At 41.0% G+C, this 22,960-nt stretch overlaps 1 protein-coding gene across 1 annotated transcript in view; it reads left to right on the plus strand.

Annotated features, from left to right (window-relative positions):
• LOC126469691 (monocarboxylate transporter 3-like) overlaps positions 1-22,960 on the plus strand; it is a 378,620-nt gene that overhangs the window by 273,386 nt on the left and 82,274 nt on the right. The window contains exons 4-5 of the mRNA XM_050096857.1: positions 13,748-13,933; positions 14,182-14,552. Coding sequence (XP_049952814.1) covers positions 13,748-13,933; positions 14,182-14,552 — 557 coding nt within the window. The remainder of the gene's footprint in view (positions 1-13,747; positions 13,934-14,181; positions 14,553-22,960) is intronic.

The following is a 22,960-nucleotide window of genomic DNA, read 5'->3' on the forward strand; positions in this document are numbered from 1 at the left end:
CCACACGTCCTAAACCAATTTCCGTCCACCACTTACGGTGTTGCTCACATCTCACACTAATCTGACCTGGGGAGCCACAAAGTCGCCTTCATGTCACTGCAGTGTTTCCTAAACAGTTATGAGACATTTTGAGAGCAGTGAGGCTGTGCATTGTCTTGTTGCAGTTGCAGGACACCAGCAAGCAATGCATTTGATTCGACAGGATGTAGATACATCATTTCAAGAATAGTTCTAGCACACACTTAACCTCTGCCCTGGAGTGCATAGCGTATGGCTATTGACGTATTCCTTCGGTGACATCGGAGTACAACGCGACACATCATCCAGGTGACCTAGAATATAGTGGCTCTGTTCCCGCATTTGTGCTCTGGTTTGTGTTGTGAGCAGAGGAGCACATGTTTGCTGGTGCCTGCTGTATCCTATGATTGTCTAGTATTCAACTAATGAGCGATTTGCTGTACAGTGACCGTCTATCTGCTGTTACTGCCCGAGATAGTCGACGACCACACCTGCCATCAGCATCTCGGTTGACTCTGTTGGCAGTTATTGTCCCCGAACTGAGTCCCTCACAGTACACCCTTGATACGGTTCAAATCCCCATTCAGCCATCCACTTTTAGCTGTTTCGGGATTCCCCAAAACCGTTTAAGGCAAATGCCGTAATGGTTCCTTTGAAAGGGTACAGCCCATTTCTTTCCCCCTCCTACTGCAATCTGAGCGTTTTCTCCATCTCTGACGACCTCATCGTCTGCAGGACTTAAAGCCCTAATCTCTCCTCCCTATTATGTTGGCATGTGATAATACTGATGCTTACAAACACCTCAGGCATTAGGTCTGTCGCACCTAGGGTACCCACTATATGACAGCGATCAATTGTGTTTATGTGGTGCACATGCCTGTTCGTCCACACCACTGTCGCATGTACAGTGTCTGACATTGTCCCAGACGAGGGCCATACTGCCAAAGTGACGACATAGGCCCCGCCAATAGTTGTGTCTCGCCGTTGCGAGGATGTGCATCCATATGTGACGCTGTTTGGGCTACGTTCATGTCTGTAACTAACGCCATCTGATGACATTCGTCCATAACTTGTCTGTTGACGCAAGTAATATCACTCACCTGTTGGAGAAAGCTTTGTACGAGGGATGACTGAAAAGTAATGCCTCCACCTTCGTAACTCTTCAACAGTTGGCAGCGTTGGTATATGGCAGGTACTGGCTTGTTCCGTAGCCTCTTCCCTACAGCTCCAGTTGGCGGGAAGCCTTAGTATTGAACGGTTGTGTGTTACAGTGTAAGGTATGATACCCTGCGCAGACGGTCGGCCAATGCAGTTTAAGCAACGTCCAGTCATTGAATTCTTGACAGCAGAAGGTGTCACCCCAAAGGAGATTCATCAGAGAATGAAAGCATTTTTTGGCGATTGTGTTGATGTGAGTACTGTGCGTCCTTGGGCGAGTAAGTTTAAAGATGTTGAGGCGGGAACATCTGATCTGCGTGACAAACAAAGAGTTTGACGACCTGTGACAGCAACCACCGAGTTTCACAAGCCAAATGTTGACAGGTTGATTCAGGACGATCGTCGTATCACTCAGAGAGAAAATGCAAGCACAATCGACATTTCACAAGAACGTATGGGTCACATTATTGGTTTGCTTGGCCATCGGAAGATCTGTGCACGATGGGTATCCCGAATGCTGAATTTTGCAATGAAAGCGCACAGACTTGAAATTTACCCGGAACTCCTCTCGCGTTACGAGAATGAAGGTGATGCCTTTCTCCATTTAGTTGTGACAGAAGATGAAACGTGGGTACACCATTACGACCTGGGGAAGAAACGTATGGAATATCGACACAAAGACTCGTCCCAGAAAAAGAAATTCAAGACGCAGCCCTCAGCTGGAAAAATAGTGGCCACAGTGTTCTGGGACCCAGATGGTGTTATCCATGTTGGTCCCTTGATCGTGGAACAACAATAAATTCAGAGTGTTACATCACAACGATGTGAACTTTGAAACAACTGCTAACAAGTGTCCTGAAGGAAAAGGGAAATGTTTTCCTGCAGCATGACAATGCCAGGTCACACACTTCACGTGCCACCACAGCAGAACTTCACAGACTGAATCTCACAACCGTATGGCATCCTTCATACAGCCCAGATTTCGCACCGTCTGCCTTCCATCTGTTCCCAATAATGAAAGATGATCTGCGGGGACATCATTATGCTTCTGATGAAGACGTTAAGAGAACCGTGAGACTGTGGGTGCGGAAACAGAGTGTCGGCTTCAAGAAAACTCGTTCATCGTTGGCAGAAATGTATCCAATTGGCTGGTGATTATGTGGAAAAGTGAATATTGGTAATTAATGATCACATTCTAAGGATTATTTCTGCATCTGATTTATTAAAATATTCCCATCCAAACGCAATTGACGAAGGTGGAGGCAATACTTTTCATTCAACCCTCGTAAAAAGTTAGACCTATCAATATTCAATATTGTGCTGCATGGAGCTTCGGCTACGTGTAACTGAAATTTGTTAAGATACAAGGTTCGAGTGTAATTAATCTCGAGTGTGGTCACAGGCCGATCTGTAATATAGTTACAGATTTGACTTGACGGTAATAGTCTGAAGCCAATGAATGTAACCATTAATTATCAGTCCAATGACAGGCTGTTTGTAGTACACACTGTTGTCTAGGTTATCAGTTTAATCAGAAAATTGACGAATGTACTGTCACTGTCTCCGATTTCTTGGAGCTCAGAGCCGATTATGGATACTTTTTTTGGAAAATGCATAATTATGATCACGATGTAGTTGTTTAGGCAAACATATTTTAGTATATGATAACTGACTGAATGAAATATGATCAATACATGATCAAATAATAATAAAAATTATCTCTATACTACACTCCTGGAAATGGAAAAAAGAACACATTGACACCGGTGTGTCAGACCCACCATACTTGCTCCGGACACTGCGAGAGGGCTGTACAAGCAATGATCACACGCACGGCACAGCGGACACACCAGGAACCGCGGTGTTGCCCGTCGAATGGCGCTAGCTGCGCAGCATTTGTGCACCGCCGCCGTCAGTGTCACCCAGTCTGCCGTGGCATACGGAGCTCCATCGCAGTCTTTAACACTGGTAGCATGCCGCGACAGCGTGGACGTGAACCGTATGTGCAGTTGACGGACTTTGAGCGAGGGTGTATAGTGGGCATGCGGGAGGCCGGGTGGACGTACCGCCGGATTGCTCAACACGTGGGGCGTGAGGTCTCCACAGTACATCGACGTTGTCGCCAGTGGTCGGCGGAAGGTGCACGTGCCCGTCGACCTGGGACCGGACCGCAGCGACGCACGGATGCACGCCAAGACCGTAGGATCCTACGCAGTGCCGTAGGGGACCGCACCGCCACTTCCCAGCAAATTAGGGACACTGTTGCTCCTGGGGTATCGGCGAGGACCATTCGCAACCGTCTCCATGAAGCTGGGCTACGGTCCCGCACACCGTTAGGCCGTCTTCCGCTCACGCCCCAACATCGTGCAGCCCGCCTCCAGTGGTGTCGCGACAGGCGTGAATGGAGGGACGAATGGAGACGTGTCGTCTTCAGCGATGAGAGTCGCTTCTGCCTTGGTGCCAATGATGGTCGTATGCGTGTTTGGCGCCGTGCAGGTGAGCGCCACAATCAGGACTGCATACGACCGAGGCACACAGGGCCAACACCCGGCATCATGGTGTGGGGAGCGATCTCCTACACTGGCCGTACACCACTGGTGATCGTCGAGGGGACACTGAATAGTGCACGGTACATGCAAACCGTCATCGAACCCATCGTTCTACCATTCCTAGACCGGCAAGGGAACTTGCTGTTCCAACAGGACAATGCACGTCCGCATGTATCCCGTGCCACCCAACGTGCTCTAGAAGGTGTAAGTCAACTACTCTGGCCAGCAAGATCTCCGGATCTGTCCCCCATTGAGCATGTTTGGGACTGGATGAAGCGTCGTCTCACGCGGTCTGCACGTCCAGCACGAACGCTGGTCCAACTGAGGCGCCAGGTGGAAATGGCATGGCAAGCCGTTCCACAGGACTACATCCAGCATCTCTACGATCGTCTCCATGGGAGAATAGCAGCCTGCATTGCTGCGAAAGGTGGATATACACTGTACTAGTGCCGACATTGTGCATGCTCTGTTGCCTGTGTCTATGTGCCTGTGGTTCTGTCAGTGTGATCATGTGATGTATCTGACCCCAGGAATGTGTCAATAAAGTTTCCCCTTCCTGGGACAATGAATTCACGGTGTTCTTATTTCAATTTCCAGGAGTGTATTACACTTTAATTACACACTCTATCTCAATATTTTGCACATATTTATTATTTTCCATCATTAAAAATATAAACGAATTAACTGAGGTCTTCCATACTACTTTACCCACACACAGCCAAACTATCACCTTTCAGCTTAACATAGTCTTCGGGGTACGCTACAGATCAATATGAGACCACAAATAAGATATCGTATCCACATTTGCTGACTCTGCTAACATACAACCAAGCTATACCCATAGCAACTTCATAATCCATTTTTTAATCATACATATGTCATAAAATCGGAGAAACTCATTCCCGAGAGAGAGCACTCTTATATGTAAAGAACTTCAAATAATGCAAAATATAATTGTATTACGTTAATAAGAAACTCCCAGAATCTGTATATAATACTACAACATATACGAGTATAATAATATCTTCTTTCATGAATTTGAAGCCATTTTGATTATTTTTCGACCGTCAACTATTGTATTACTTACTTATTTAGCTACATGTTTCGAGGTGAACATCATATTCAGGCTAAATGGCATTACAAAAACAACTTTAAAATAAGGCCATACAGATGTTACATAGTCTTTTCGTGAATTCTGTGGCCATCCTGTGGAAGAAGAGAAAACTTAGTAAGGGCTGATGTCACTTTGGATGCTGGACTGATGTTAGCATGAAAATGTTTTGTGACGGTCACACTTTTTTCTTCTGGTGTGCCAGACTCGTAGTGATGCCCTGGGGCGCCTCCATTTCCGTGCCTCTACTGGTCATTGTTAACAAATTGTCACTAACATAGCAGTAACTTGGAAACACGATCACAAACAGTTCTGTAGTGCAGTCGACAAGATGGCGGTCAAAATACAGCTGATTTCGATTTGACTATCCATTTGTCCCTCCCCCCATTAACCATGGACCTTGCCGTTGGTGGGGAGGCTTGCGTGCCTCAGCGATACAGATGGCCGTACCGTAGGTGCAACCACAACGGAGGGGTATCTGTTGAGAGGCCAGACAAACGTGTGGTTCCTGAAGAGGGGCAGCAGCCTTTTCAGTAGTTGAAGGGGCATCAGTCTGGATGATTGACTGATGTGGCCTTGTAGCACTAACCACAACGGCCTTGCTGTGCTGGTACTGCGAACGGCTGAAAGCAATGGGAAACTACAGCCGTAATTTTTCCCGAGGGCATGCAGCTTTACTGTATGGTTAAATGATGATGGCGTCCTCTTGGGTAAAATATTCCGGAGGTAAAATAGTCCCCCATTCGGATCTCCGGGCTGGGACTAATCAAGAGGACGTCGTTATCAGGAGAAAGAAAACTGGCGTTCTACGGATTGGAGCATGGAATGTCAGATCCCTTAATCGGGCAGATAGGTGAGAAAATTTAAAAAGGGAAATGGATAGGTTAATGTTAGATATAGTGGGAATTAGTGAAGTTCGGTGGCAGGAGGAACAAGACTTTTGGTCAGATGAATACAGGGTTATAAATGTAAAATCAAATAGGGGTAATGCAGGAGTAGGTTTAATAATGAATAAAAAAATAGGAGTGCGGGTAAGCTACTACAAACAGCATAGCGAACGCATTATTGTGGCCAAGATACACACGAAGCCCACGCCTACTACAGTAGTACAAGTTTATATGCCAATTAGCTCTGCAGATGATGAAGAAAGTGATGAAATGTATGATGAGATAAAATAAATTACTCAAGTAGTGAAGGGAGACGAAAAATTAATAGTCATGGGTAACTGGAATTCGAGAGTAGGAATAGGGAGAGAAGGAAACATAGTAGGTGAATATGGATTGGGGGTAAGAAATGAAAGAGGAAGCCGTCTGGTAGAATTTTGCACAGAGCATAACTTAATCATAGCTAACACTTGGTTCAAGAATCATGAAAGAAGGTTGTATACATGGAAGAAGCCTGGAGATACTAGAAGGTGTCGTATAGATTATATAATGGTAAAACAGAGATTTAGGAACCAGGTTTTAAATTGTAAGACGTTTCCAGGGGCAGATGTGGACTCTGACTACAATCTGTTGGTTATGAACTGTAGATTAAAACTGAAGAAGATGCAGAAAGTTGGGTATTAAAGTAAATGGGACCTGGATAAATTGACTAAACCAGAGGTTGTACAGAGTTTCAGGGAGAGCATAAGGGAACAATTGACAGGAATGGGGGAAAGAAGTACAGTAGAAGAAGAATGGGTAGCTTTGAGTGATGAAGTAGTGAAGGCAGCAGAGGATCAAGTAGGTAAAAAGACGAGGGCTAGTAGAAATCCGTGGTAAAAGAAGAGACATTGAATTTAATTGATGAAAGGAGAAAATATAAAAATGCAGTAAATGAAGCAGGCAAAAAGGATATCGACAGGAAGTGCAAAATGGCTAAGCAGGGATGGCTAGAGGACAAATGTAAGGATGTAGAGGCATATCTCACTAGGGGTAAGATAGATACTGCCTACAGGAAAATTAAAGAGACTTTTGGAGAAAAGAGAACCACTTGTATGAATATCAAGAGCTCAGATGGAAACCCAGTTCTAAGCAAAGAAGGGAAAGCAGAAACGTGGAATGAGTATATAGAGGGTCTATACAAGGGCGATGTACCTGAGGACAATATTATGGAAATGGAAGAGGATGTAGATGAAGATGAAATGGGAGATACGATACTGCGTGAGGAGTTTGACAGAACACTGAAAGACCTGAGTCGAAACAAGGCCCCGGGAGTATACAACATTCCATTAGAACTACTGATGGCCTTGGGAGTGCCAGACGTGACAAAACTCTACCATCTGGTGTGCAATATGTATGAGACAGGCGAAATACCCTCAGACTTCAAGAAGAATATAATAATTCCAATCCCAAAGAAAGCAGGTGTTGACAGATGTGAAAATTACCGAACTATCAGTTTATTAAGTCACAGCTGCAAAATACTAACACGAATTCTTTACAGACGAATGGAAAAACAGGTAGAAGCCGACGTCGGGGAAGATCAGTTCGGATCCCGTAGAAATATTGGAACACGTGAGGCAATACAGACCTTGCTACTTATCTTAGAAGCAATATTAAGGAAAGGCAAACCTTCGTTTCTAGCATTTGTAGACTTAGAGAAAGCTTTTGACAATGTTGACTGGAATACTCTCTTTCAAATTCTGAAGGTGGCAGGGGTAAAATACAGGGAGCGAAAGGCTATTTACAATTTGTACAAAAAACCAGATGGCAGTTATAAGAGTTGAGGGACATGAAAGGGAAGCAGTGGTTGGGAAGGGAGTGAGACAGGGTTGTAGCCTCTCCCAGATGTTATTCAATCTGCATATTGAGCAAGCAGTAAAGGAAACAAAAGAAAAATTTGGAGTAGGTATTAAAATCCATGGAGAAGAAATAAAAACTTTGAGGTTCGCCGATAACACTGTAATTCTGTCAGAGACAGCAAAGGACTTGGAAGAGCAGTTGTTCGGAATGGACAGTGTCTTGAAAGGAAATGAGACACTTAAAGTAGTAAAGGAGTTTTGCTATTTGGGGAGCAAAATAACTGATGATGGTCGAAGTAGAGAAGATATAAAATGTAGACTGGCAATGGCAAGGAAAGAGTTTCTGAAGAAGAGAAATTTGTTAACATCGAGTATAGATTTAAGTGTCAGGAAGTCGTTTCTGGAAGTATTTGTCTGGTGTGTAGCCATGTATGGAAGTGAGACATGGACGATAAATAGTTTGGACAAGAAGAGAATAGAAGCTTTCGAAATGTGGTGCTACAGAAGAATGCTGAAGATTAGATGGGTAGATCACATAATTAATGAGGAGGTATTGAATAGAATTGGGGAGAAGAGGATTTTGTGGCACAACTTGACTAGAAGAAGGGATCGGTTGGTAGGACATGCTCTGAGGCAACAAGGGATCACAAATATAGCATTGGAGGGTAGCGTGGAGGATAAAAATAGTAGAGGGAGACCAAGAGAAAATCCACTAAACAGATTCAGTAGGATGTCGGTTGCAGTAAGTACTGGGAGATGAAGAAGCTTGCACAGGATAGGGTAGCATGGAGAGCTGCATCAAACCAGTCTCTGGACTGAAGACCACAACAACAACAACAATATCGATTTGTCGATCTACGTGATGTCAGATGTTTACCTGTCTTCTGCACGTCTTGTTATCATTTTTCAGATGAAGGTTGACGAAACACATTACAAATTGAGCACCTGTAACAATATTATTGAAAACATCATGACATAAACTATTTATTTTACATATTTCCAAGCTATTGCTGGGGCTAGAGTCAAACAACTGTGTCACTAACATAGCAGTCACTGGGAAACACAATCACAAACAGATCAATAGTTCAGTGGACAAGATATGCATACACATATGCATAATGTATAAAGCATAATGTATAATGTACAAATTAGTAACAACTATACTTTCATGAATATGTAAAATGTATTTTGACTAAGCCAGTTGCATGGTAAACATGCTTAACGGCTAATAAATAAACATATAACGTATAAAAAAACAAATAACATATAGGCCTACGGCTACCGCCTATACACTACACAGCTCGCTACGTTCAGCAACGGGGTTCGTGCTACTTTGCTACGTTATTTTGGGGTTTCAATGGTCGGCGAGCGGGTGCTCACTCAATTATTCTATTTAACCGAAGCCTTCTGATTTTTTCCAAGTTCTGGTTAAAGAGAACTGTATCGAGATGCGTCTCAGGGGGAAGCAGGGAAAGAGTGCTACCCCTGATGTAGCATCGATGTTGTTATCTAATTTGGAGAAAATTATTGAGCAACCACGTGAAAAAGGGGAACAGAAATAAAGCAGTTTTGCTGTTACAAAGTTGACAGGGGTGAAGAGGTTGGCTGGATATATGGATGAATGTGAGGCTCACTTCATCTGCACTGAGGAGGAATAATAAGTGAGCGAAAAGCACACAGTTTGATCTGATTATAATTCCCTAACGACGCTCCGTAGGACGACCAAGGTAGCGCTGGATGGACGATCTGGTGAAGGAATTGCCAGCCCTGGGGACTGACTGAAAAAAGTACAGTAATTTTGGTGTCAATAATAGCAAAGTTATTGATACATTTTGGGGCTGGTTAATTAAATAACTGTTTTCAAGTTCCAGGTGAGTGGGCTAATGAAGGTCATTGACATGGCCTCCCATTTCGAAATTTTGAAGTTTTTCCAGAGTACGGATTAAGAGATGTTTATCCAAACATCGAAATAACTTTGAGGGTAATACCACCAATGGCAGTAACTGCGACATCTTGTGAACGCCGTTTCACAAAATTAAGAGTGACAAAAGACTACATAACTTCGAGTACAGCTGAAAGCAAATTGTCTAACTTGGCTATCTAGTCGATAGACTACGACACAGCTAGTAAACATGACTTCAATGACATAATTGATGAGGTTATTTTGCTCAAAATAAGGAAATGGCAAATAAAATTTTAAGAAACACACAATTCCTGAAAAGGTATATTTTCTCATTCCGCAGTTATAGACCTACTACTTTTATTTCTAATTAATAACTTATGCAGCATTAAGAATTTATAAAGAGCATATAAATTCTGTTCTTTATCATACATTATACTAAAACAAATGTACAGTATCTGCCATAAACAATAAGGCATAGACTTAGTTTTGCATCCACGCAATTGCAGAGTTAATATAATTTGTAATTTATTTACTATAATGACATATGTTATTTGTTGTATGCTATATCTTTGATCAATCCAGTTCGTTTAAGTAATATTTTTCAATAATTATTCATTCTTATTAAAGCTGCTTACAAAATACCAAAATTGCCTAAATCTGTGTAGAAAAAACTTGCAGAAAGGTAATTTTACAAGGCAGGGGTGAGGATAGTTGTGGCAGCTTGGGCAGTTCTGCTAAGGGAGCAGGATGACCTTGTTTCGGCACCGCCCCATGCCGGAGGATTGGTACAGTAGCTGTCCGTAATTCAGTTGCTCCTAAGTGTATTTTTATTCCTTATTCCATTACGTTCTCATACTAAGATATGTAATTGGTCCTCGCAGCTGAGCACTCATACATGTGCCATTGTTGACGCAATAGCGTCGTCAGTTACGACTGCAGAGAGCATGGGAACGTCGCGTTCAAATCGGGGAACAATTGAAACATGTTGACTAATCAGATGACTCACGGTTGATGTGACACTATAACAAGCATACACTGCCTTCCAGGAGAATGGCCGCAGAATGCAGGTCATACACGTGGCAATACGATGTGTGGAGCATTCAGCCGAGCGTCCCTGGGACCTGTGCTTGTTAGAGAATTCATCGGAAAGCTGCAGTGGTCATGTCGCAGACTGATGTCTCGGCTTTCCAAGAGTGGAAACTAAGTACCCATAGGAGACCATGTAGGTAACGTGTTTGCAAAACTGTAGGCAACGGTCGGTTTACAAAATGAATTGGATTGGTTAAGTTTAAAAGTGCTCGAAACGTTCTTCATTCCAAGTAGACTTCATAAAGACGTATAGTTTATTTAATAAAGTAAATATTTTATTTCGTAAAGTAGTTATTTAATAAAGTAAGATCACCATAGCACCAGAATGTATGCCGTTGTATTTACATCAACCGTAACACGCACATTTCTTCCGGCAAATGAAAAATTCCGTGGAGTGATTGCAAGTTACAAGCGAGTTGTCTGCCCAAAAATAATATATATGCATTCATTGACATGATAAAATATGCATGGTTTGCTTCGAGGCTTACGGGTTACGGAAAAAAGCCTCCCGCAACGTTAAAAACGTCTCTTCTCTTACACATTTTACGGCAGAGAAATGTAAAATGTACAAAAGACTCTTTTGCATTCTGTGCATGATGCAGAAAGTCCCACTGATCTACCTCTTTTTATGATGCGTCCCATAGCATTACCTACAACACAGTACCTGACGGTCATCGAGACGGTTGCGACAACATCAGACGATCACGGTATGGTCATATTAAATCTTCCTCAAGCAATTCGTAATGGCAATCGTCCTATACATCCTTATTTTGTAATCAAATTGTGGAGATAATACGTTGTGTCAGCTTGTTTAGCAGATTCCGCTTGGAAGGCAGAATCGCTCGCCTGTAGCCATGTCAGCGGCAATGATGCAGCACAATGGCCATACAAATCATTTCACAAACTATCCGTTGTAGAACCGTTTTTTTTCCACGCTTACTTGCTCATCTTGATGGAATACACTTGGAAACAAAACTGTTCTAAGTTACGAACACCTTAAAATTCGTACAATTAAACACGTTTTGTAAACAATCTATTTGTGGGAAACGCCTACGATTTTACAAATGCGCTACATTCGTGTTCCCCTACATGTGGTTTTCCTGCTTGCTCCGAAAGCCGAGGTCCCAGCACGAATACCACTAGAAGCCGTACTGTGTTACGCAAATTGCTGTCTTTTGTCATGAAACTCATAACACTGTAGACAGTGGCTCTCCTCCTACCTCTGAGCTGACTTATCCTGCCAGGGGCCTAAAGTTTAAAGCAGTGCACCTCGCCATTTTTCACACTTACGGACAGTGCCAAAGGCGAAAAATGATAAGTGGCAGGTAACAACTTTAAGACTGCCCAGGTATCGAACCCAAAAACTTTCCATTCGTACCACTGGGCCACTGAGACAAGCACACGTATGTCAATCATAGAACTCCCATAGACACCGTGAGGGTGATTGAAATCAGAATTGAAGGAAAAAGCAGGAAAGGGATTCCATACCATAAAAATATTCTCAGCAGTTCTAGAGTGAGTTTTCAGGCCTTATGCTAGGGAAACAAAGTAGGAGTGCGGGTTAACAGAACATATATGAACCACCTTTATGACATTTTACTGATTGTACCTAGTGGAGATGAATTTCAACGAAAAATGGAGTAACTTAATAGACAAGTATGAAAGTTTGCCTGAAAGTCATCCATCCCAAGACTAATATATTGTGCAAGAACAAACGCAAAACAAAATAATAAAAGTTAACAGTGATGTCGAAAAGCAGCTGCCTTGTTTGTTACATACTGTCTTCATATACTTGATCGCCAAGAAGTTCATCTGGTGATGGGTTCTACGCGGAATGCGCCAAATAAAGTCATTGGTCACTAAATTAGGAGCCACTAGCTGGTTGCTAGTGGCTCCTAATTTAGTGACCAATACAGCAATTGTGCAGTACTCCTACTGTTGACGATGATGATCGTGGTAAACGTTTTGTAGATACCATCATCCGTTTATTTCCCAATCTCTACCTTCTGAACAGATTTCAAGAAATTAAGTCTATATTGTGCTAATAGACAATTACATTACCTCACAAAGGATCCTTTGTAAATGTTAGCAAGAAGTTTAACACAAAAACTGTGTCACATTGTCTCCAAACCATCACCTTTCTTTTCATTTATTAAGAACTGACTCATGTCACCGCATGAGAATAACAGTCTTTCGACAATTTCTAGCTGCATTATACAGTATGCTCTATCAGAGATATATTTTTATACATAAATGTTGTGGTAATACTGAAGAGCCCTGTTGTTTCAATTTTTTTCTTCTTTTAAATATACTTGTAATACTTATAATAGTGGTGGAAAGGAACCATCAGAAGCTCCTTGTACATTTTCAAGAATGTTTACTGGTCCAGTATGCATACACTAGAGAGGATGTTGAATATAATTTCACTAATTCAATGACGTCGCTCCTAGGTTTAGTACGATTTACAGAAAATACAGGGTAGGTCATCAGAGTGGCCAGAATAGTGAAACCAAGTGCCTTCTCAGGCAAGATCATTCGGTGACAATTTCTGTGTTTTCTGTACGTAATTTAATATGATTTATGCAAGTTACCTTCCATTAGGAAAGTGGAATGCCCCCAACGACTGTGACATGACTTTCAAAATGATGGAGCACAGCAATCAGTTGTCCTTCCCTTTCAGGTTTTATTAAAGCAAATCCAGATTTCGGCTAGTACCTAGCCATTATCAATGCTAAAAAATATAAGAAGTGCATAGACTATGTGTTTCTCGTATTTTTTAGCATTGATAATGGCTAGGCCAAAGCAGAAATCTAAATTTGCTTAGGACGACTGATTGCTGTGCTCCATCATTTTGTAAGTCTGATTTATGCATTTCCACTGGATTTTATATTGAATAGTACGAACTTGTTTAATTAATTCTGTATCAGTGGTCATAACATTTTTTCTGATTATTAATTTATAACATAAATATTGTTTCTTTCACTAGAAGGTTGCTATTATATACACTTCTACATACCAAATCTTTTTTGTTTGTTTTAAAGTGTGAATTATTATTTGAATATGAAGAGCATACTTATTCCTAGTTTAATTGTGACTAGTTTTCCAGTTTAAGGATATCGTTCTTTATTTAGGATTGTAACTCTTTGGTATTCACAGCTGGTTTACACTTTTCAATAACCCAACTATTGCTGTTACAGGTGTTGGATTTGGACTCGTATATGTTCCTGCAGTGATAGCTGTTGGCTTTTATTTTGAAAGGTGGCGAGCGTTAGCTACTGGAATAGCTGTGTGTGGATCTGGTATTGGAACAATGCTGATCGCACCATTATCGTCGACCCTGATAAATACCTTTGGGTGGAGAGGAACCTTTCTTATACAAGCGGGTGAGGAGGTTTTATTTATATATTAATAAAACACTGTATTTCAATTAACTCACAGAAAGGACTGTAAGAGTTAGAGTAGAAAATTTCCTAGGATTAAATTTATGTAGAGTGGCAATGATATTATGTGTGATAAATATGGGGGCCAAATTATTAAAATTTGCAATAAAATATGTGACTAAAATTCAAACAGTTTTCTCTGCTTCTTACTATATCTACAGATAAATGAACTGTATTATCTCTTGTAACAGGTCTTGTGCTAAACTGTGCAATATTTGGAGCACTTTTTAGACCGTTGAAACCCGTGAGAGTAAAGGTGGAGCCAGAAGCAACAAAAGAACCAGCAGAACTACCACTTCTGCTTCGCATGAAGATGGTTAGAGACATGACAACATCGGCAAACAGCATAGGAGGTAACAATAACATGCGAGCGTCTGTTGGGTCTTTAGCCCACAAGCGACCAAGTTCAGTAGCACATGATGATGAAAAACCTCACCGTGTTCGTACAACATCAGAAAGCAGTGCTCGTAGCAGTCATACTCCTACAGCATTTCGACCACTTTACAAAGAAGATGCCTTTTTTGGTGGAAGTTTGGCACGTCTCTCTCAATACACATCTCAGGTGAGGAAAGAATGTAGCAAATTGAGTTTACGAGCATCAGTACATTTTTAATATTGCCGTTAACTTGTTTATATAGCTATATATACAATTATTGGCTAATTGCACGCAAAATCAATCTTAATGTGATCAGTATCATTCAGTTGCCTTATGTTTCTTGTGTAAACTGTGTGCTAAACTCAAAGTCCACAACTGTTTCAACAAATTAACGAAGTAATTAAGTCACGTAATATATCAGATTCTCGTATCTGTAGGATAGATTTTAATCAATGCAAGGACCAATGTGATCAGGTGATAAGAATGATGTTGATGGAAGATACATTAGCCAGATGATAACATTAGTCTTGGTAGCCACTTAGACGTTATTGGTAAGGGGAAGGACACGTATTTTCACTGAGTCTTACATTATTTTTTCTATTTGACTTAATATACAAGACAACAAAAACAACAACATTACAATCTACGTGAATGAATACAGATCATAGACATAAGACAAAACTTTCAAATTTTTTTTAGTGGAAGGGTATTCAGTGGATGGGAATGAAGGAAATATTTCTCATTTACGCAGCTGAACTCCTAGGGTCATCCACCAGCAATGCACGCAATATTTGACTTTATTTGTAAGGCTGAAAATTAATTGTTTGGGTTTGTGTAGCTTCTGTACCTCATTGACTGAAGGTCATAAGTTAAAATTGTATATCCAGGTTGGGATTCTAACCTGGAACATGCCTTTGTACAACATGTGCTGTACCAATACGATATCTGAGATGCCTCCCATACTTCCAAGCTGTGAGGATGCTCTTTCGCAGTATTATGAGACTAACAACTTCGAAGAAATGGGTATAGTAAGAATTTTTCCCAAAATAAGATCAATTGTCAGATGCACAGTTCAAATATTTTATTCCACTTAATCGGTTTTGGCAAATTAATCTGTCATTTTCGGAAGTCTATATAATTTAGAATAATAAAAATAATTGGAGCATGGATATAAATTTAAGTAAGGTACAAGCTGAATGTTATCGAAAACTCTTTCAGTATTGGCTTACACCATGGATAAACAGACGTAAAATTAGGATCGGACAATTAAGAAGTCCGAAACATATTACTACGATAAATTTAAAATTATTAAAATATTTATTTAAAATTATGATGTGCATAGTTAAGAGTCGTTAATGGAACATAATATCATGACATATCCAATATGTAAGGCAAGCTCGGCTAATTTCGTGATAATAAGGTCAAATGACTTTTACGATACCAAAGAAGTAAGGTACAGATCAAGGCTACGGAAGGCGTGAAATAAATAAAGAGTTTCAAACATATTATTATTTTAGAACTAGTAAGATGAGAATAAAAATATGTTTTTTCCCTAGAATGCGGTGTGAACTCGGATAGTTTCGTGATTCCACTCGTATAATTTCGTGATGCACCAGAAAACATTAGGGATGGATATTTGAGTCACACTCTGCGGTACACCCTAAGCATTTGAGGTCCCATTCATATTCTGCCAAGTTCTGACATTTGAAATGAAACCACTGGCCACACTGTAGGCATTTTATCCAGTGTTCTCCCCGAACGTCGTCCTTAAAATGTCCAGAGCAAGAAACGCGCAAATGAGTCGTTGGTCTCCTCTTCTGGGGCTTTGGTTTGGCCCCTGAAGTGGACGCCTGTGTGTAGTCACTTTTTTCCATTCGTCTCCTTTGGGAGTCCCTCTGTAGCTGGTGCAAAGTAGTAAGAGCAGCTCTGGAGTCCTCTTTGTAGAACAGCCGTGTTGTATGTGCATCACTTCTTCTTTCTCGCACCCGACAGAAAGGGTGAAATAGAGTAAGAATTATTGCGTTTACGTCTGGGCTTGTAGCTGGATTTCTTGCAGGAATTTCAGAATTGGCGACTGGAGCTGGAGCAGACACTGTTGGGGGAAGTCCTCCGTTGCTAGCTAGGGCTGGAAGTTCTCTTTCTGCTACGTCATGGACTTCCCTAAGTTTGAAAGCAATGTCTGGAATTGCGTTTATGTTCAAAGGATGAATACCTGCCTTGGCGAAAGCGAAGGTGATCTTCAAGGGAAACTATGTTTCGTTTAGAACTTCCTTGAGGAAAGAAAAAAGTCCTGTCGCATTGGTTTAAGGCCTTTCGTCTTGAGGTGACATTGAAATTTTGACCTCCATGATCCCTTCTGTGGACCAAATATTCCAACGTCCAAGAGTTACAAGTGAGTAGTGTGACTGGGGAAAGTAACAAAACAAATTTCATTTTCCTCGTTGAATTGAAGTGCTTCATCACACAGATGACTATGGTGACAATCCTTAAACAACAACATGGATCTCGCGGAAGGAACAAGTGACAGGAAATGTTGAAGGAACTTCATGAAGGTCTCAGAAATACTCCACCCGTTTTTGGAGATAGTTATGATGCATTTAGGTGGAGAATTTTCTGAATATCAGCTGCAAAACGCATCCCCTTAAAAATAACCAGATTTGGTTCACTTTCTCCATCAGCATTTATGTTGAGAAGAACTGTTGTCGTCTCGCCTCTTTCAGCAGTCGTCTGTTACATTACCCTGCTTGCACCTCTGGGATTAACCGTTTTTGAGGCTTTTGGAACAAAACTGAACCCAGTTTCATCGAGATTCCAGATTCTTTCTGGGTTGTTTTGTGATCCTGTATCCTCTAGTCCTTGCTCAATATCGTTGTTAAAACCATTCATATTTTCTCTTGTGGACGCAATAGCCTTACTCATAGACATGTTTTTAGTTTGCTGCACTACAAGCCCGTATCTTTCCTTGCAGCCAACCTACCAAACCCATCCTATAATACCCTTGTCTGAGTTAAAAGAACTCTGCTTATCAGCATTTAGGGTTGACATTTGGGATGACAATTCGCACATCTGTGGCAGTTAACCCAAAACCAAGCTCTTGCATTCTTATGGTGTAATTTGCTAGTTTAGTCTCTTGTTCCACCGAAAGAATAAATGGTCTTCCCTTTTGGTTTGTGGCATTTCTGCTACAGAAGGTGTAACCTTCAGTCGATCTTGAAGTGTCGTGTAAGTTTTAGATGGCTTGTATGCAGACTATCCTTTCTCCAAAACACAAGAAACAGCATTTTTCATGTCCATGGGGGAATATTTTGTCCTGTAGTTACCTCTAGATCTGCCAGGCATCTACAATGGAAACAATCCCCTCCAAGTATGCAACCCAGCTTACTGGTAACTACGGACGAGACACAGATCTACTTTCAGATTTTGTCACCATTTGGTATTATATACGGAACTACATTCTGATGTGTATTTTCTTTTCTTTTGCCAATAGATGGCATTGTTAAACCAAACTGAAACAGGCGGCTTTAGGGTGAATGGAATTCTCCATGTTGAAAGCGCGGAAATGTGCTAAGGAATGATGTTTATAATTTACATAACTGATGGAAAATGCACAAATTTAATACAAAATTTCATGTACACAGTGTTAAACTGAACTTTCTCCATACCGTATAGGTGTACTCAACCTAGAAAAAAATGAACTGACAATTTCTGAAGTGTACCGTGTGATGGAGAAAATAAAAATGGAGTTAGAACATTGGATAAATAGTATGTTTTTTGGTTATAAGGTGCAATAGTTGAAATATTTAACAAATGGTTTGATTTTGATGAGAGTAACGTTTTGTCCTTAATGGACTGTACATCATTTAAAAAAACTGAATTTCAAAATTTTTTGAAATGAGCCGACTCACTTCGTGTTGTTGATTTCCTTAGTGTAGATATTATGTATTATGAAGTCGCTACAATTTCTGATTTGTTTTGGGGGAAGAGGAATGAGCATTAGCAAAGTTAGCTCCTCTGACAATACTACAGAGAGGGTCTACGGTTTAGAAATGATTGGCTTATCAAAATTGTGTAGTGTTTTAGTTTTAGTTACATTTGAAAAAATGTTGAAAATAGCACGCTCAACGAAAGGTACTCCTCTTCATTGTGTTCAGTGTCTTATGAAGAAAATGTGCAGTAATCATAATTACTTTAAAAAATGTCATTGTCGATAAATGTGTTCCTATTTCCCCTCACTGAAACCTGGCAACCCTGCCTATTATGCTGCAAAAGTTGAAAATTCGACCATCTTCAACTTAAAAAGCTTCAACAATTGCAGACGAGATCTCTCAAGAGGAGGTTCCAACATTGCTCCACAAGTTGAAAATTCTACCAACTGCAACTTGAAAAGCTTCGGCAATTGTAGACGAGTTTTCTCAAAAGGAGGTTCTGACAATGACGCGTACACCATCCTTACAAGGAGAGATCCCTAACAGTGGTATTGACTTTCCGAAAGCATCTATACGGTTACGTAGTTTAAGATCCCAGTTATCACACACTGCAGTCATTCATCCTGGTGGACCCTCATTTGCAAGTAACTGACGCAAAAAAATTTCGAATTTTTTCATGACGCTCAATAGCTTTAAAAAAAGGTGTGTTATATAGCCTTGTGGTATAACGGATAGGGTAAGTGCTATACATTCATGGGGTTACAGGTTCAAATCTTGTGAAGTGCGTTACTTTTTTCATTTTTAAATCTTTGTAGAACTGACTTTGATCGTCATTTTTATGCAATTAATTGACTGAAACGGAATTTTTTATTTCCATACTTTGTCACATCATTTAAATCAGAACATCGTTTGCTCTTATTTTTCTTCCTAGCATTCTTTCTCCCATTCAAATCTTCGTTCATGTGTTTTTAATTAATTTTATGTATTAATTTCGATGTAACTTCTTTTATTTTTATAATTCTATTTTTTTGTCCAGGTTATTGCAGTCATAAATCTATTCCTCATTTTGCTTGAATTTCATTTCACTTATAAACCATTCTTTTGTTTAAATCTTCATTATTTTTTCCATAGTGCAATAGGAATTTACGTTTTAAATGTTTCTATGACTAATACTGTGCAAAAAACTGCACGTCTTGTAACGAAAAAAACATTTTTCACGCCACTGCACAGTCAATATAAATATATTATTTCGTCTTCTGAATTTTCAAGTAGCTGATTATTAAAATAGATATGTCTATTTAAATTCACATTCATAAGAATTCCAAATGGAAAAAGAGTGATATAAATAGATAATGAAAAAATGAAGTGGTTAATATGGTGATTAAAATGATGTGACCGAAGAAAAGAAATAAAAAATTACACTTAAACCAATTGACAGGAAAATAATGATCGAAATCATTTCGATAAATATTTAAAAAAATAGGTATATTTAATGTACGATATGAGACTTGAACCCACAATCTCTTACATGTGACACCCTTACCCTATCCATTACATCACGAAATGAGTGTATGTGACATAGTTTTTTCAATCGCGCAAAATTAAGAAATTTTTTTCGTCGATTACTCGCAAACGAAAACCCACCAGAGTGAACGGCTGCAGGATGTGATACCTGGGATCTTAACCTACAGCACCGTTTATTTGGTTTTAAGAAGTCGATGCCACTTTTGGGACCTCTCCTTGTTAAAAGTTCCTAAACGTCACGGAAGAGGCTCTGTTATCGTTATCATAACTACACTATAACAAAGTACAGTTCCTGCCATCTATGACGGAGAAAAGGAATCACGTTCGCAGCTCACATAGCTCCATATTGGTCAAACAAAGGACCATCACGAAATTAAACAAGTTACAGAATTATGCAAGTTTACCTTACATAGTTTTTGCGATAAGTGTAACCACGACTTACAGGGAATCTCATTTATATAGAGAGTCAAGTAGATGCGCATTATTTTGCATATAAAAAGTATGGCTAATGCATGTAAAAAGGAAGTTGTATGTTATACAAAACCGCTAAACCAAGTGTCAATATAAATTTTAAGCTGAGGGAGCTAACAAAAGGCTGGTACAGAATTTTAATTATTAAAAGTTGATGGTGGTGCAATGGCCCCAGGTATGGCGGCAGTTCATTGTACTTTCCAGCATTCTGGAGATGGGGCTGGCAGCTGGAAGCGAGTTTGCAGATCACAAGTCGGTTGGCAGGCTTCGGTGTCGGCGAATGCAGAGCGCCGCGCGATGTGTATGAGGGGCCGCAGTGCAGGTTTAGGAGTTGTTTTTGTACATGGAGAACTTGTCGGTGGCTTATAAAAGCGATAAGTAAAACCTAACTTAAAAATACATGTAAGCTGGTAAGGCGTTATAACTAACGTGAATATTCTAGAGCAAGGCTATAAATTGACATCAAAGTAGAGTACGAGTAAAATACGTTAATATAGTAAAAGACACTAGTGCATATGGAATTGAAGCAATTAGAGTATGCTCGGAAGGAACCACTTACAAATGGGGACACAGGCCAGTTTTTATGTACACACATGAAAAAAAGTTTTGCATCACCTTGCTTCGGAGAGTTCCGGAACCTGTACAGAAAACTGCAATAGAGATCAATATAAACATCATATTTCCGTCCTTTTTATTGCTCATGAAAACCACACATTGCATGTTCTACCACCACACAGCGAGACCTTCACAGGTTGTGGGCAAGATTGCTGTACGCACCAGTACCTCTGATACCTAGTAGAACGTCATCTTGCATTGATGCATGCCTGTATTAGTCGTGGCATACTATCCACAAGTTCATCAAGACACTGTTGGTCCAGATTGTCCCACACCTCAACGGCGATTCGGCGTAGATCCCTTAGAGTGGTTGGTGGGTCCCGTCGTCCATAAACAGCCCTTTTTCAATCTATCCCAGGCATGTTCGATAGGGTTCATATCTGGAGAATATGCTGGCCACTCTAGTTGAGCAATGTTGTTACCCTGAAGGAAGTCATTCACAAGATGTGCACGATGGGGGTACGAATTGTCGTCCATGAAGACGAATGCCTCTCCAATATGCTGCCGATGTGGTTGCACTATTGGTATGAGGATGGCATACGCGTATCGCACAGCCGTTACGGCGTCTTTCTGACCACCAGCCGCGTACGTCGGCCCCACAAATGCCACCCCTAAACAGTAGGGAACCTCCTTATTGCTGCACTCGCTGGACAGTGTGTCTAAGGCGTTCAGCCTGACCGAGTTGCCTCCAAACACGTCTCCATTGTCTGGTTGAAGACATATGCGCTACTCATCGGCGAAGAGAACGTGATGCCAATCCTGAGCGGTTCTAGGCGCTTCAGTTTGGAACCGCGAGACCGCTACGGTGGCAGGTTCGAATCCTGCCTCGGGCATGGATGTGTGTGATGTCCTTAGGTTAGTTAGGTTTAAGTAGTTCTACGTTCTAGGGGACTGATGACCGCAGATGTTAAGTCCCATAATGCTCAGAGCCATTTGAACCATTTTTGAGCCAATCCTGAGAGGTCCATTCGACATGTTGTTGGGCCCGTCTGTACCGCGCTGCATAGTGTCATGGTTACAAAGATGGACCTCGCCATGAATGTCGGGAGTGAAGTTGCGCATCGTGCAGCCTATTGCACACTGTTTGATTCGTAACACGACGTCCTGTGGCTGCACGAAAAGCATTATTCAACATAGTGTCGTTGCTGTCAGCGTTCCTCCGAGCCATAATCCGTAGGTAACTATCATCCAATGCAGTAATAGCCCTTGGGCTGCCTGAGCGAGGCATGTCATCGACAGTTCCTCTCTATCTGTATCTCCTCCATGTCCGAACATCATCGATTTGGTTCACTCCAAGACGTCTGGACGCTTCCTATGTTGACAACCCTTCCTGGTACAAAGTAACAGTGTGGGCGCGATCGAACTGCGGTATTGACCGTCTAGGCACGGTTGAACTACAGACAACACGAGCCGTGTACCTCCTTCCAGGTGGAATGACTGGAACTGATCGGTTGTCGGACCCCCTCCGTCTAATAGGCGCTGCTCATGCTTGGTTTTTTTACATCTTTGTGCGGGTTTAGTGATATCTCTGAACAGTCAAAGGGACTGTGTCTGTGATACAATATCCACAGTCAATGTCTGTCTTCAGGAGTTCTGGGAACTGGGTTGATGCAAAATTTTCTTGATGTGTGTAATATGGAAAGTGTGCCACACAGTTCCGCATTATCCGTTGCTAAAAACTAGTATGTATATTAAAATGGCCTAATTTTCATGACTTTATGTGAAAATATAGAGGAGGAGCTGACTAAATTGCACTCCTTTTGAGATTTCATTCACTGTAGCCTAAACAGCCTTTCATGCTCCTCGACATTTCTTCTATTCGATCTTTCCCGCACAACTGACAAAACCTTTCCCGCGTTTGATGCAGAAAACAGTGAAAGTTGGAAATTCAATTCTTTTTATTTAACTGATTATGGGATTCAGATATCAGGACTCAGTCTCAAATCATCCAAACAGAAAGGGTGGTGTATTCTTTGGTAGCACGCAAACCATGTTAATATTGTACATCCTTGTGTCTAAGTATGGCAACGGCCTTGCCGTCAGATCACCGAAGTTAAG

Source organism: Schistocerca serialis, chromosome 3, assembly GCF_023864345.2.
Source record: "Schistocerca serialis cubense isolate TAMUIC-IGC-003099 chromosome 3, iqSchSeri2.2, whole genome shotgun sequence".
NCBI lineage: Eukaryota > Metazoa > Arthropoda > Insecta > Orthoptera > Acrididae > Schistocerca > Schistocerca serialis.